Source organism: Rhinopithecus roxellana, chromosome 20, assembly GCF_007565055.1.
Source record: "Rhinopithecus roxellana isolate Shanxi Qingling chromosome 20, ASM756505v1, whole genome shotgun sequence".
Lineage (NCBI taxonomy): Eukaryota > Metazoa > Chordata > Mammalia > Primates > Cercopithecidae > Rhinopithecus > Rhinopithecus roxellana.
Genome location: NC_044568.1, coordinates 56,832,557 through 56,848,830, shown reverse-complemented (window position 1 = coordinate 56,848,830; position 16,274 = coordinate 56,832,557). Strand labels below are relative to the sequence as shown.

General features: G+C 43.3%; 1 protein-coding gene across 2 annotated transcripts in view; it reads right to left on the bottom strand.

Moving 5' to 3' along the window:
* Nucleotides 1-3,986, bottom strand: part of PKD1L2 (polycystin 1 like 2) — a 116,272-nt gene extending 112,286 nt beyond the window's left edge. For both annotated transcript variants that reach the window (XM_010375154.2, XM_010375155.2), the window contains exon 1: nt 3,668-3,986. In XM_010375154.2, coding sequence (XP_010373456.2) covers nt 3,668-3,968 — 301 coding nt within the window. In that variant the 5' untranslated portion in view covers nt 3,969-3,986. The remainder of the gene's footprint in view (nt 1-3,667) is intronic.
* Nucleotides 3,987-16,274: the final 12,288 nt, after the last annotated feature.

Sequence of the window (16,274 nt, the reverse complement as noted above, 5' to 3'; positions counted from 1 at the left end):
GCTCCGTCTAACCATAATTGATAATTTATTTATTTTGAGATGGGGTCTTGCTCTGTCACCCAGGTTGGAGCACAGTGGTGCATTTCAGCTCACTGCAACCTCCGCCTCCCAGGCTCAAGTGATCCTCCCAACTTAGCCTCCTGAGTAGCTGAGACCACAGGTGCAAGCCACTATGACTGGCTGATTTTTTTGTATTTCTGGTAGAGACAGGGATTTTGCCATGTTTCCCAGGCTGGCCTCCAGCTCCTGAGCTCAAACTCCACCCGCCTCGGCCTCCCAAAGTTCTGGGATTACAGGCATGAGCCACCGTACCTGGCCCTGACCACTGTCTAAGGAAGAGCCAGGGGCCAGGCCCAGTGGCTCACGCCTATGATCCCAACATCCTAGAGGTGGGAGGATCACTTGCACCTAGGAGTTTAAGACCAGCCTGGGCAACCTAGAGAGAACTTGTCTCTAAAAAAAAAAAATTTTAGTCACACATGGTGCCTGTGGTCGTAGCTACTCGGGAGGCTGAGTTGGGAGGATTGCATGAGCTGAGGTTGGGGCTACAGTGAACCATGATCATGCCCCTATACTCCAGCCTGGGAGACAGACCAAGACCCTGTCTCAAAATAATAATAATAATACAGTCCAGAAGTGGGCCATGGGATGTTTTAACATATCGTCTTCTTCATAAGCCAAGTACACCTGGGCAGTGCTGAGTTAAAACATAAGCAGTTATTGTTACTTTGGGCCTCTTCAGATCCTTGAAAATACTGATGTAACTCTTTTTTTATTTTATTTTATTTTTTGAGACGGAATCTCACTCTGTGGCCCAGGCTGGAGTGCAGTGGCCGGATCTCAGCTCACTACAAGCTCTGCCTCCCGGGTTTACACCATTCTCCTGCCTCAGCCTCCCGAGTAGCTGGGACTACAGGCGCCCGCCACCTCGCCTGGCTAGTTTTTTGTATTTTTTAGTAGAGACAGGGTTTCACCGTGTTAGCCAGGATGGTCTCGATCTCCTGACCTCGTGATCCGCCCGTCTCGGCCTCCCAAAGTGCTGGGATTACAGGCTTGAGCCACCGTGCCCAGCCTGATGTAACTCTTGAAAAGGAGTGTGTGTATGTGTGTGTGTGTGTGTGTGTGTGTAAAACAGAACCACGTTGAGGACACTAGAGAGCTAGAAAACACTAAATATAAAAATTTACTATGGATTGGGCGTGGTGGCTCATGCCTGGAATCCCAGCACTTTGGGAGGCCAAGGTGGATGGATCACTTGAAGCCAGCAGTTCAAGACCAGCCTGGCCAACATGGTGAAACCCTATCTCTATTAAAAGTACAAAAATTAGCCATAATTCCAGCTACTAGGGAGGCTGAGACAGGGGAATCGCTTGAACCTAGGAGGCAGAGGATGCAGTGAGCCAAGATGGTGCCACTGCACTCCAGCCTGGGAAACAGAGTGAGACTCTGTCTCAAAAAACAAAAATTTATTATGGGTACTCAAAAATATAATTATTAATTTATTGAAAGAAATTCATGCAAATGAAATGGTTTTTAAAAATCTAAATGGTACAAACGGTATAAAACGAAAGTATCTTCCCTCTCCAACCTATGGGCTTCTCCATCATTGTTATGTTTCTCATAAATGGTTCCAGACTGAATTGAATTGTATTCACACATCAGCATTTACGAGTGCCTGAAATCTATTTACACAAATGCCATCTGATTGCACACAGTGTCTGGCCCTTGTTTCTTAAACGACATTAAATATTGGAGGTTGTTACCTATCAGCCTAGTTACAACTACCTCATTTTCTGCAATAACCACGCAGTATCCCTGGAGAGGTTTTAACAGGCACAGCTCCTCTAGCTGGATGTGAATGGAAGTTCAGTACACAGAACTCGGCAACTGTTGCATCTACACCTCAAGAAACCACTCAGGAGACACTGCCTGCAGGGGCATCTTAAGAATTCAAATCCCCTTGGCTGTGGGTTTTCTTAAATGAGCTTCCCAGTGGCTCATTTATTAAAACACTTCCATCCACTCTGGTGTTGTTCTGTGGCTGTTCGGCACGTGCCATGTCTCATTTCTCAAACCTAGTAGCTTATATGGGGCAAAGAGAACCTCTGGGTAGCAAGGTGCCCAGTAGGAAAGTCAGGCTTAGCATTGCTCTGACTGGTAGACACCCCACGGTGCACCACCAGCTGTGTCATATTGAGCACGTCTTTTCTCTCTAGACTTCATTTTCCTCCTCCGTGAAAGGAGAGTAGCTACACTTACCTCGTGGGGTCCATGTGAGCATGTAAGGCTTGAATGCAAATGTTTTCTTGTCCATTCTCTCTCTTTCTTTCTTTCTTTTTTTTTTTTTTTGAGACAATGTCTCACTGTGTTTTCCAGGCTGGAGTGCAATGGCACAATCTTGGCTCACTGGAACCTCTGTCTCCTGGGTTCAAGAGATTCTCCTGCCTCAGCCTCCTGAGTAGCTGGGATCACAAGTGTGTGCTACCACGCCCAGCTAATTTTTGTATGTTTAGTAGAGATGAGGTTTCACCATGTTGGCCAGTCTGGTCTCGAACTCCTGACCTCAAGTGAACACCTGCCTCGGCCTCCCAAAGTGCTGGGATTACAGGCGTGAGCCACTGCGCCCAGCCTCCTTTTCCATTCTCAATTGTGTCTAGGTACTGGGAAAACAAAAATGTCCAGAGTATGGTTTTTCCTTGAAGGGTTCATAGTATAGGAAGGAGACAGACAACTAAGCCGCTTAAGCCACACCAAAGGCGCTGCCTTGGAATTGTGAACAGGGCTCCGTACGTTCATAGAGAATGACAAACCTGACTGCACTGGCTGGGGGAAGGAGCCTTCAGAGAATAAAGGAGGACAAAGACTTTCAGGACCATTAAAATTAGACTGTTAATGGAACTATGCTAAGCACTTGGTCTGCTTTAATCTCACAGCAAGTGAGGAAAGACAGGTGGGACACTAAAAAATAGCTTAGTCATTATTTTCTGAGACTCAGTTTTCTCATCTGTAAAATGGGGACATAAGGCCAGGCGCAGTGGCTCCCACCTGGAATCTCAGCACTTTAGGAGGCTGAGGCAGGTGGATCACAAGCTCAGGAGATCAAGACCATCCTGGATAACATGGTGAAATTCCATCTCCATTAAAAATACAAAAAATTAGCCAAGCATAGTGGCAGGTGCCTGTAATCCCAGATACTCGGGAGGCTGAAGCAGAAGAATCACTTGAACCTGGGAGGCGGAGGCTGCAGTGAGCCGAGATTGCGCCACTGCACTCCACCCTGGGAGACAGAGAGACTCTGTCAAAAAAAAAAAAGGAGACATAATCATTTTTCTCATTGTTATTGTAAGAATTCAACATGATAGTGACCATGAAGCACTCAGGAGAGTGCCTGGCACTACTCTAGCAAGAACCAAAGCGGTCAGAGTATTTTTATTAGGAACAGGCAAAGAAGTGAGCATTTCTAGAGTGTCAGTGATGTGCCAGATTCTGTGCTAGGTGGCATTAGACATGAATTGTTTTATTTAATCCACAATACAACCAAAGGGAAGGGTATCCATACCATAAGAATTAGGACACATTAATTTGTTCCATGTCGCTTTGGGTGAAAAGTGATGGCAAGAATTGCAAGCACAAGTTTCTCATAAAACACAGCGATCACGGCACCTACCTTCCATGGTTCCATTCCGTGCCAAGTTCCACATGAGTCCAATCCACCATTCCCTGTCCTGGGAGATGTGCTTCTGCAGAAACCGCTGGGTGTCTTCATCCTGAATGAAGACCAAATGGCCTCCTTGCCCCTCGCACCAGCTCTGGGCATCACGGAAGGTGCGTTCAATTGGCACAAATTCATAGCAAGCATCTCTGAAGGCCACCTGGCTCTTAGAGCAAAAGCTGCCCTCCTCCAGCTTAGCAGTGGTGGCCCTAAGCCTCCAAGCAAGCACCAGGAGTACCAAGCCCACTGCACTCATGCTTGAACCACTGCTGGGGCCTCTGGATGGAGCTCACTCTTGGGACTTTCATATGCGGGTGCCCTCACATCCACCCATCATCCATCTTCCCTTCTGTCTGTGCATCAAATAATGGCAGCTACCTTTTGTTGAAGAAACAAAAGGCTCAGCTTGACAGTGTCTGCATTTTTGCGTCACCCAGCTCTTTGTTCAATGCCTGCTCCAATGCCTATTAATTTGTCAAATGGTCTTCTCGGGAAAGATAAAGTTGCTATATCACCTGTCTGCTTATCTTTCAGTCAACTGTTAGCGGTGGATAAAAAGTCCTTGCTGTTGGTTTTATGTCATTACCCTGAAAGCTGTATGTTTCGTGCAAAGCCATCAGCATGTGGGAAGCGTGTGATAAAAGAAAAATGGCAGGAAGGTTAGAGAATGGCAGGAAGGCAGGAAGATGGTAAAGAAACCAAGTTGCTTTTATATTCAAGCCCATTGTGCCGACTGGCAGCTGTGCCCAAATGATCCCCATTCTCTCCCCAGCATGGCTGAAACCCTAATGGATATCTGGTCCCCTCCCTGATTCATTACACTATTCATCATGCATGCCTTCCAGAGAATAAAAATCCCCTAAAAATTTATTGGATGTCATCACGAAAATCAGCTTTCACTCAAAGCTCAGAACTGACCATCCTTAGCCACTACTTACACCCTCCCGTGGGTTTCCATGGATCAAGTTCAAATTTCTTAACTTTGTATACAAGGCTTAGTATGGTCTGGCCTCCGACAGTATTTCCAAACACATCTCCCCAAATGTGGGGAAACAGGCTTTGTCTCCGCTTGCTGATGGTAAATTGGTACAATCTCTATTGTGGGCAATGTGATAATATCTACAAAAAATTTAAAAGCACAAACTCTATAATGTAGCAGTTGCCCATCTAGGAATTATACCAACAGGTAAATTCATACATGTGTGAAATGTCATATGAATAAGGTTATTCTTGACAGAATTTATTAAAAAGGAAAAATTGGAAACAATCTAGATGTCCATTGATAGGAAATGGGTTCACAAAACATGGTCTATCATATATAACCACTTTCAAAATGAACAAATTCTTCCTCTACAAATTTGGAAGGACCCCTAAGATTTTTGTTTCTTTGTTTTGAGACAGAGATCTTGCTCTGTTGCCCGGGCTGGAGTACAATAGCGCCATCTCGGCTCACTGCAACCTCTGCCTCCTGGGTTCAAGCAATTCTCGTGCCTCAGCCTCCCGGGTAGCTGGGACGACAGATGCGCACCACCACGCCCTGCTAATTTTTTGTATTTTAGTAGGGATGGGGTTTCACCAAGTTGCCCAGGATGGCCTTGAACTCCTGAACTAAGGCAATCCACCCACCTCGGCCTCCCAAAGTGCTAGGATTACAGGCGTGAGCCACTGCACCTGGAGAGATTTTTGTTAATATTAAAAGCAAAGTATGAGATATTGCATATAGTTCAATCCCATTTGCATGAAAACATATCTAAAATTTATTTGTATGTGTATAATGTAGCTCATAAAAATCATTCAAGAGGCTGGGCGCAGTGGCTCACACCTGCGATCCCAGCACTTTGGGAGGCCCAGGCGGGTGGATCACTTAAGCTCAGGAGTTCAAAACCAGCCTGGCCAACATGGTGAAAACTGGTCTCTACTCAAAACACAAAAAATTAGTTGGGCATGGTTGTGCATACCTGTAATGCCAGCTGCTTGGGCAGCTGAGGCAGGAGAATTGTTTGAACCTGGGAGGCAGAGGTTACAGTGAGCTGAGATCACGCCATTGCACTCCAGCCTGGGCAACAAGAGTGAAACTCCATCTCAAAAAAACAAAACAAAAACAAAAACAAAAAACAGCCACAAACAAACAAACAAACAAAAAACACATACAAGAGCTGGGCGAGATAAGTCACACCTATAATCCCAACACTCTGGGAGGCCAAGGCGGGTGGATCACCCTGAGGTCTGGAGTTCAAGACCAGCCTGGCCAACATGGCGAAACCCCATCTCTACTGAAAATACAAAAAATTAACTAGGCATGGTTGCATGTGCCTGTGATCCCAGCTACTAGGAAGGCTGAGGAAGAAGAATCGCTTGAACCTGGGAGGTAGAGGTTGCAGTGAGCCGAGATAATGCCACTGAACTCCAACCTGGGTGACAGAATGACACTCTGTCAAAAAAAAGAAAAAAGAAAAAAAAAAAAAGCCCAGAGTTGGATGATGTGGTCTGCATAAGAAATTAGTGATCTGAGGTTACAGAGGGAGCCTTGCAAAGTGGTGAGACCCTGCAGTGTTCAGAAAAGGTGTCAGGTCTAGCATTCCTCCAGCCAGAGACGTTAGAGAACGCAGTTGTCTAATATTTGGGTTTAAGTTGTTAACTGGCTCTGACATAAGTCACTATTTCTTTCTCCCCATTGTCCCTCCTCTATCCCCTGACTACTTCTAACCTCTGATCTTTTTTTTTTTTTTTTTTTTGAGGCAGAGTCTTGCTCTGTCATCCAGGCTGGAGTGCAGTGGCTCGATCTCGGTTCACTGCAACCTCCACTTCCTGGATTCAAGTGATTCTCAAGCCTCAGCCTCCCAAGTAGCTGAGATTACAGGTGCATGCCAGCACGCCTGGCTAATTTTTGTATCTCTAATCTATTTTCTGACTCTATGGATTTGCCTATTCTGGACGTTTCACCTAAATGGAGTCATACAATATGTGGACTTCTGTGTTTGGCTACTTAGCATCATGTTTTCAAGTTTCATCCACGTTGTAGCATGTACTTCACTCCTTTTTATGGCTGAATTATATCCCATCCTATGGATAAACCACATTTTATCTATCATCAGTTGATAGACATTTGGGTTGTTTTACTCTGTGAATTTCTTAGAGAAGGGACATCTCTTAATCTCTGTCTATCCCACGTCTGGCTCATAATAAGACTCAAGAAACATTTGCCAACCTGGCGCTATCTCCCAGGTCCCTGGAGATTACCCTGTTGCCTCTGTCATTTTCCTAGAAACCACGCAATCCTTCTGGAGTGATCTGCCAGACAGATAATGGGGAAGGGCTAGAGCCCGGGATAGGATGCAGGATCGTTGCTGAGTCAGGCTGGAACACAGGCTGAGCAGAACAGGCCTGTTATCTCTAGAGGTCAACCTTCTAATAACTTTCCTTCGAAAACTATGTGGAAAGTCACACGCAGTGATAATGTAAAGGGTAAAGGCTTAATTTATGTTCCTAATGGAACTTGCTTGGGGACATTTGATAACAAATGCAAATCTGCAGGCTAAATTCCATGTTCACATTCTTTACATTCTGATAAACTGCAGGCTCCCGGGCAAGTGTTCTTGTTGATGTCAGCTCCCAATGTCCCTTAACCTCTGTGTGCATGAAGCTCCACTGAAAGTAGTCAGGACATGGCTGGACCCTGTGAGCATATTTCCAATGATCTGATCCAGCTGCCTGAGCCTCCAAGTGGGATCAACAACATGAAAACAGAAAGACAGCAAGTTTGGTTTAAATAAGGCATTGAGGCCGGGCACGGTGGCTTATGCCTGTAATCCCAGCACTTTGGGAGGCCGAGGCGGGCGGATCACCTGAGGTGAGGAGTTTGAGACTCAGCCTGACCAAGGTGGAGAAACCCCATCTCTACTAAAAACACAAAATTAGCCAGGCATGGTGGCGGACGCCTGTAATCCCAGCTACTCGGAAGGCTGAGGCAGGAGAATTGCTTGAACTGGGAGGCGGAGGTTGCAGTAAGCCAAAATCGTACCATTGCACTCCAGCCTGGGCAACAAGAGCGAAACTCCGGGTCAAAAAATAAAAAAATAAAAATAAGGCATTGAGTCCATAAAAAGAACCATAAAGATAGTTATGCCTTGCGGCCCAGACATTCCCATCTGGGGAAGAGTCCCATCTTACTTTGGGTCCCTCAGAAGCCAACTGAGAGCAAGATTAAGAGCAAGCATATGTTTATGTATATGTTTATGTTATGTATATGTATATGTTATTATGTTTATGTATATGTTTATGTATATGTATATGTAATGTTTATTTATATGTATTATGTATATGTATATGTATTATGTTTATGTATATGTATATGTATTATGTATATGTATATGTATATGTATTATGTTTATGTATATGTATATGTATTATGTTTATGTATATGTATATGTATAGGTATTATGTATATGTCTTATGTTTATGTATATGTTATGTATATGTATATGTATTATGTTTATGTATATGTATATGTTATGTATATGTATATGTATTATGTTTATGTATATGTTTGTGTTATGTATATGTATATGTGTTGTTTATGTATATGTACATGTATAGGTATATGTATATGTATATGTTATGTATATGTATATGTATTGTGTTTATGTATATGTATATGTTATGTATATGTATATGTATTATGTTTATGTATATGTTTGTGTTATGTATATGTATGTTTGTGTTATGTATATGTATATGTATATGTTTGTGTTATGTATATGTATGTTTGTGTTATGTATATGTATATGTATATGTTTGTGTTATGTATATGTATATGTATGTATATGTATATGTATATGTATATGTTATGTATTATGTATATGTATATGTTATGTATATGTATATGTATTATGTTTATGTATATGTTTGTGTTATGTATATGTATATGTATATGTTTGTGTTATGTATATGTATATGTATGTTTGTGTTATGTATATGTATATGTATATGTATATGTGTTATGTTTATGTATATGTATATGTTATGTATATGCATTATGTTTATGTGTATGTTATGTATATGTATATGTATATGTGTTATGTTTATGTATATGTATATGTTATGTATATGTATATGTATTATGTTTATGTATATGTATATGATATGTATATGTATATGTGTTGTTTATGTATATGTACATGTATAGGTATATGTATATGTATATGTTATGTATATGTATATGTATTGTGTTTATGTATATGTATATGTTATGTATATGTATATGTATTATGTTTATGTATATGTTTGTGTTATGTATATGTATGTTTGTGTTATGTATATGTATATGTATATGTTTGTGTTATGTATATGTATATGTATATGTATATGTATATGTATATGTTATGTATATGTATTATGTATATGTATATGTTATGTATATGTATATGTATTATGTTTATGTATATGTTTGTGTTATGTATATGTATATGTATATGTTTGTGTTATGTATATGTATATGTATGTTTGTGTTATGTATATGTATATGTATATGTATATGTATATGTTTGTGTTATGTATATGTATATGTATATGTATATGTTATGTATATGTATTATGTATATGTATATGTTATGTATATGTATATGTATTATATATATGTATATGTATATGTTATGTTTATGTATATGTATATGTGTTATGTTTATGTATATGTATATGTTATGTATATGCATTATGTTTATGTGTATGTTATGTATATGTATATGTAATGTTTATGTTTATGTATATGTATATGTTATGTATATGTATATGTATTATGTTTATGTATATGTATATGTTATGTGTATGTATATGTTATGTATATGTGTATGTATATGTATATGTATATGTATATGTATTATGTATATGTTATGTTATGTATATGTTTTGGGGTTTTGTTTCTTTCTTTTTGAGACAGAGTCTCACTCTGTCACCCAGGCTGGATTGCAGTGTCACCGACTTGGCTCATTACAGCCTCCGTCTCCTGGGTTCAAGCAATTATCCTGCCTTAACCTCCTGAGTAGCTGGGATTATAGGCACACGCCACCACGTCCGGCTAATTTTCGTATTTTTAGTAGAGATGGAGTTTCACCACGTTAACTAGGCCGGTCTTGAACTCCCGGCCTCAAATGATCTGCCCGCCTCCATCTCCCAAAGTGCTGGGATTACAGGTGTGAGCCATCATGCACGGCCTCAAGGAGTCTATCTGGGAGGGAATCCGGGAAGCCCTGGCAGGAGAAGGGGAGTATATTTCTCTGTAGGAATTGGCAGCCTTATCAATCATATTTAATCTTGGTTCTCCCTTAGATCATAAAGAGGACATCACAGAAGAATTCTCATGGTTCCATTACCCCAACACATTTTTATTTCTTCAGGGTTCCTTCGTACACCTTGTTCCCTTGAAGACAGGTGTTTTCCCAGGCACAACTGTAGTGTCTGTGATTAGTTCATAAGCATTTCCTGCTTAGCATTAGACAGGAAGGCTTTTCCATGTTGCTAATGGGCTTTGAAATTGACACGGTGGTGGCAGAGCCTCCTTTTACTGACTGGACATTGCTAAATCATTCCCATCTTGCTGGACACGTGTGGGTTTTAGTCATCTGTTTCTCATTTGTTTGGTTTTGCTATTCTAGTCAACACAACTTTGAACATCTTCTTGCACGCATGCTTTAGCCTGGGCTGAGGCATCTTTTGAGGACTGTAGCAGACACTGTCAGTGCTCACCCTAACCCACAAACCTGCCTAACCCACAAACCTGCCATGCAGGCACCTGTGGCTCTGCCTCCCTCTGCATATGTGGGACAGGATGGAAGTGCCTGGAATTTAGCACCTCTCAGGAGAAACTCTCAACCTTGACTGAGCAGAATTGGTGAATCAATACCCCGACTCCTGAAGATAACTCTGAAGTGTGTTCCCACCGGCTCCAGGAGACCCCCAGCCAGACTGAGTTTCAGTTGCTCATGATGGTGATAGGCTTGAGAATGTATTGTTAACATCTTCTCTCCTCCCTTGTCTTACGTCTCCATTCTCCTGCTATTATTTCCTAGGTTCAAATCTTAGGTTTCTCCAGAGAGACAGGATCAACAGGAGACAGATAGATCAATAGACACAGCTAGATAGATAGATGCATAGATACGCAGACAGACACATAGATGAACAGATAGATGGATACTATAATAGGAAAGGAAGGGAAGGGAAGGGAAGGGAAGGGAAGGGAAGGGAAGGGAAGGGAAGGGAGGGGAGGGGAGGAGAGGGGAGGCGAGGGGAGGGGAGGGAGAAAAAAAAAATAACCGGGCCAGGCACAGTGGCTCACACCTGTAACCCCAGTACTTTGGGAGGCCGAGTCAGGTGGATCACTTGAGACCAGGAGTTCAAGACCATCCTGGTCTACAGAGCGAAATCCTTTCTCTACTAAAAATAAAAAAATTAGTTGGGTGTGGCTGTGCGCCCCTGTAATCCCAGTGTTATGCCCAGACCGTTTGTTCCCCGAAGAAGACCACCAGAGTCCAGAGTCAAAGCCAAGCGGCAAGGATCTTTAATGCAAGTTCGAACTTGGTCCCTCCGTTCTACAACATACAAGAGGGCCCCGAATGATGCATGTGCCCGCTTTTTATAGCCCGATGCATACAGGATATGTAAGGTTACAGAAGTACAAAGGAATTCTTTTGGTTGCAGCATCACAACTGGTAATTGGTTAATATTTTAAGTTATACAATTAACAGTTTTCTATTTGTTCCCACGCATTTAGTAAAACTACAAATGGTTGTGACCTTATCAGGGACTCTCTAGGTGGTGTTTCTGAGATGTGTGTGGGGGGGGGGATGTGTTTGTGTTGGGCTCAGGAAGTTGGGGCAAAATAGAGGATTGTGTTTGTACTGGGCCCAGGACTAAGATATGTGGCAGACACCGGTAATTAGAGCAGGACAGAGACTTTCACAACGTTTGTCCTTACAATGTCTGGAGTCTATAGATAACCTAATCGGTTAGGTCCGGGGTCGATCTTTAACTAGGCTCAGGGTGCCGCCTGGGCTGTTTGCCTGTGGACTTCATTTCTGCCTTTTAGTTTTTTTCATTTGATCTCTTTCACTGTTAATCTGTGACCCTACTCCCAACCTTGTCCTTGCAAGAGACATGTGCTGTGGGTGACTCAAGGTTTAACAGATTTTGGGCTGTGCAGGGTGTGCTTTGTTAAACAAGTGCCTGAAGGCAGTATGCTTGTGAAAAGTCATCACCATTCCCTTAATCTCAAGCACCCAGGGACAGGTACACTGCCAAACGTCGGAGGGACCTCTGCCTAGGAAAGCTAGGTATTGTCCAAGGTTTCTCCCCATGTGATAGTCTGAAATATGGCCTCGTGGGAAGGGAAAGACCTGATCGTCCTGCAGCCTGACACCCGTGAAGGGTCTGTGCTGAGGAGGAGTAGTATAAGAGGAAAGAAGGCCTTTTGGCAGTTGAGATAGAGAAAAGCATCTGTCTCCTGCCCGTCCCTGGGCAATGGAACATCTCGGTGTTTTGGTGTAAAACCCGATTGTATGTTCTGTTTACTGAGAAAGAAGAAAACCGCCTTAGGGCGAAAGGTGGGACTTGCTAGCGCAATGCTTCTCTTTATGCACTAAAAAGGTTTATGGAGATGTTTGCATATGCATATCAAGGCACAGCACTTTTCCTTAAACTTATGTCACAGAGATCTTTACTCACATGTCTTACTGCTGACCTTCTCCCTATGATGATCCTATTATCCTGCCAGTTCCCTTTTTCTAAGATGGTAAAGATAATGATCAATAAATACTGAGGGAACTCAGAGACCGGTAGGGCGTGGGTCCTCTGCATGCTGAGCGCTGGTCCCCTGGGCCAACTTTTTCTTTCTCTATACTTCGTTTCTGTGTCTCATTTCTTTTCTCAAGTCTCTCGTTCCACCAGATAAGAAACGCCCACAGGTGTGGAGGGGCAGCCCATCCCTTCACTGCAGTGAGCCAAGATCGCACCATTGCACTCCAGCCTGAGTGACAGATGAGACTCTGTCTCAAAAAATTAATTAATTAAAAACAACAATAATAACAACAACCAAAAGAAAAAAGATAGATATATAGTAATAAAAGAAAAAATTAAAACAATAAACAACAAAAAGCAATTTAAAAAGTAGATGATTGATAGATAGATAGATAGATAGATAGATAGATAGATAGATAGATAGATGAGGAGATTTTTGATGGGAATTGGCTCACGTGATTATGATCCAACAATCTCCTGTCTGCAACCTGGAGAACCGAAAAAGCCACTGATCTAACTCCCCCTCCAAGTCTCAAGGCCCCGGAACCAGGAGCTCTGATGTCCAAAGGCAGGAGAAACAGATGTCCCAGCTCATTTTTTGTTCTACTCAGGTCCTCCATGATACCCACCCACACTGGGGCGGGTGGGTCTGCCTTTCTCAGTCCACTGATCCAAAAGCCAATCTTTTCTGGAACTTCCTCACAGACACATCCAGACATACTGTTTTACCAGCTCTCCAGAGAATCCCTTAGCCCAGTCAAGTTGACACGTAAAATTAACCATTACAACCTCCCGAATAAACTTCTTGTGATTGAATTCTACTTCTGGGGGAACCCAGGCCTAGACGGACATATTTCCAGGACGAGGGCAGCTGGACCACAGGGGTGAATGTCTTCATGATTCTTGTTGTAGACTCAATGTCCTATTTAAACCAAAGTAATTATCTTTACATTGCTCATGTGACCGATCCCTCCTGAAGACTAAGACTGGTAGATGAAATCCCAGGACGTACCCTCGCACAGCCAAGTGGGGTCCTGGGGTCCTGGCTGCTGTCCTGATGGCTTCAATTCTGTACCTGGAGACCATCTTTGAGCAACTGATAACAACCCCAGTCGTTGAAATGATGAACTCTTGATTATTTATTGATTTATTTTTATTACTTTTAAACGTTATTTTGTTTTTATTTTTGTAGAGATGGGGTCTCACACTCACACCCAAGCTGGAGGGCAGTGGCATGATGACAGCACACTGCAGTCTCAAACTCCTGGACTCAAGTGACCCTCCTGCCTCAGCCTCCTGAGTAGCTGGGACTACAGGCATGTGCCACCACGCAGAGCTAATTTCAAAAAATTTATTTTTTAGAGACGGGAGTCTCACTGTGTTGCCTGGGCTGGTTTCAAACTCCTGGGCTCAAGCGATCCTCCCAGCACTGGGATTCCAGGGGTGAGGCACCACACCTGGCCCTTCTTTTGATTTTTCAAAACGTGTGTAGATGAACCCTACAGGTTAGCTCACGTATATTTCTTCATTTATTTTAATTTTTAATTTTTGTGGGTACATAGTAGGTGTGTATATTTCTGGGGTACATGAGATGTTTTGATAGGGCATGTAATGTGAAATAAGCACATCACAGAGAATGGTGTATCCATCCCAAGCATTTATCATGTGAATTAGAAACAATCCAATTACACCCTTTTATTTTAAGATGTACAGTTAAGTTATTTCATGTATGTTAGTTGCTTGCTTTCACAGGGTGGCTGTTACCTGGATCTTGCAGGATTAGCCATACAGAATGGGGCAGAGGTAGAGGTTGGAGTTTGGGGGAGAGCAGGTAGAATGATTGTCTCAGGGAGAGGTCCAGAATGCCAAAACCCTATATATATATATATATACATATATATTTTGAGACGGAGTCTCGCTCTATTGCCCAGGCTGGAGTGCAGTGGCGTGATCTTGGCTCACTGCAACCTCCGCCTCCTGGGTTCAAGTGATTCTCATGCCTCAGCCCCTTGAGTAGGTAGGATTACAAGTGTGGGCCACGAAGCCCAGCTAATTTTTGTATTTTTAATAGAGATGGGGTTTCACCATGTTGGCCAGGCTGGTCTCAAACTCCCAGCCTCAAGTGATCTGCCTGCCTCGGCCTCCCAAAGTGCTGGGATTACAGGTGTGAGCCACCGCACCCTGCCATCCAAAGCTTTATTTCAGTGCCCCAGAACCAACAGAAGCTACAACCACCCCAGGTATTTTCCACCGAGCGGCCCTCTGTGCCTGGTCACACCACCACACTCTCACACATGCTGTTCCCCGTATTGGGAGTGCTTTCTTTTGTACACTTGCTTATACACTTCCGCCCTTTTTCTAGAATTGCTCAATTGTCAGTCTCTTCTCTCTTTTTTTTTTTTTTTGAGACAGTCTTGCTCTGTCACCCAGGCTGGAGTGCAACGGCACAATCTTGGCCCACTGCAGCCACCGCCTTTCGGATTCAAGTGATTCTCCTGCCTCAGCCTCCGGAGTAGCTGGGATTACAGGCCTGCGACACCATACCCAGCTAATTTTTGTATTTGTAGTAAAGATGAGCTTTTGCCATGTTGGCCAGGCTGGTCTTGAACTCCTGACCTCAAGCGATCCGCCTGCCTCAGCCTCCCAAGGTGTTGGGATTACAATCGTGAGCCACCGCCCGCAGCCCAACCCATTCTCTGAAGGTTTCTCGTGTCCTACTGTAGTTAATTACCACGTCTTCTGTGCCCTAATAGCAGTTTAATGTACTTCCATTTTAGTACCATTTAAAGGTGACAGCAAGCTTTAAAAAAAAAAAAGCAAGTCAGGCCGGGCGCGGTGGCTCAAGCCTGTAATCCCAGCACTTTGGGAGGCCGAGACGGGCGGATCACGAGGTCAGGAGATCGAGACCATCCTGGTGAACACGGTGAAACCCCGTCTCTACTAAAAAATGCAAAAACTAGCCGGGCGAGGTGGCAGGCGCCTGTAGTCCCAGCTACTCGGGAGGCTGAGGCAGGAGAATGGCGTGAACCCGGGAGGCGGAGCTTGCAGTGAGCCGAGATCCGGCTACAGTACTCCAGCCCCGGCGACAGAGCGAGACTCCGCCTCAAAAAAAAAAAAAAAAAAAAAAAGCAAGTCATATAGAGTACAAGAGAAACGATAAGAACTTGGCTGTAAAAATAAATTCACCTCTAGCCTTTTCTGTTCCCATTTTAAAAGTATGTTGCTTGATGACAATTGGTTTAACATTAATCTCAAAAAGACACATTAAAGTCCTAATCCCTGGCACCTTCGAATGTGACTTCATTTGGAAATAGGGTCTTTGCAGAAACAACAAAGTTAAGATGAGTGCATTAGGGTGGGCCCTAAGGCACTGTCTGGTGTCCTTACAGGAAGAGGGAAATCGACACAGAGAACAGGGGGCAGCGGGGGATGTTATGTGAAGATGGAGACAAAGGTTGGAGTGATAAGCAAGGGACATGGCTCCAAGTCAAGAGTGGCAGCCACAAGAAACTGGAAGAGGCAAGGAAGGATCCTCCCCTCGAAACCTCAGAGGACCCAGGACCCAGCAGTACTTTGTGATGGCAGCCCTAGCACACGAATGCCATGCCTGCGCAGCACAATGAGGCCACATGCCATGCCTTTGCTCACTTATTCATTCCATAAATATTTGTTAAACATCTATTCTGTGAAAGGCACTATGCTAATCTGGATTTCAACAGGAACATGACATCATCAGGTTCCAATTTTAGCCAGGTCACCTAGTAGCAGCAGCAAA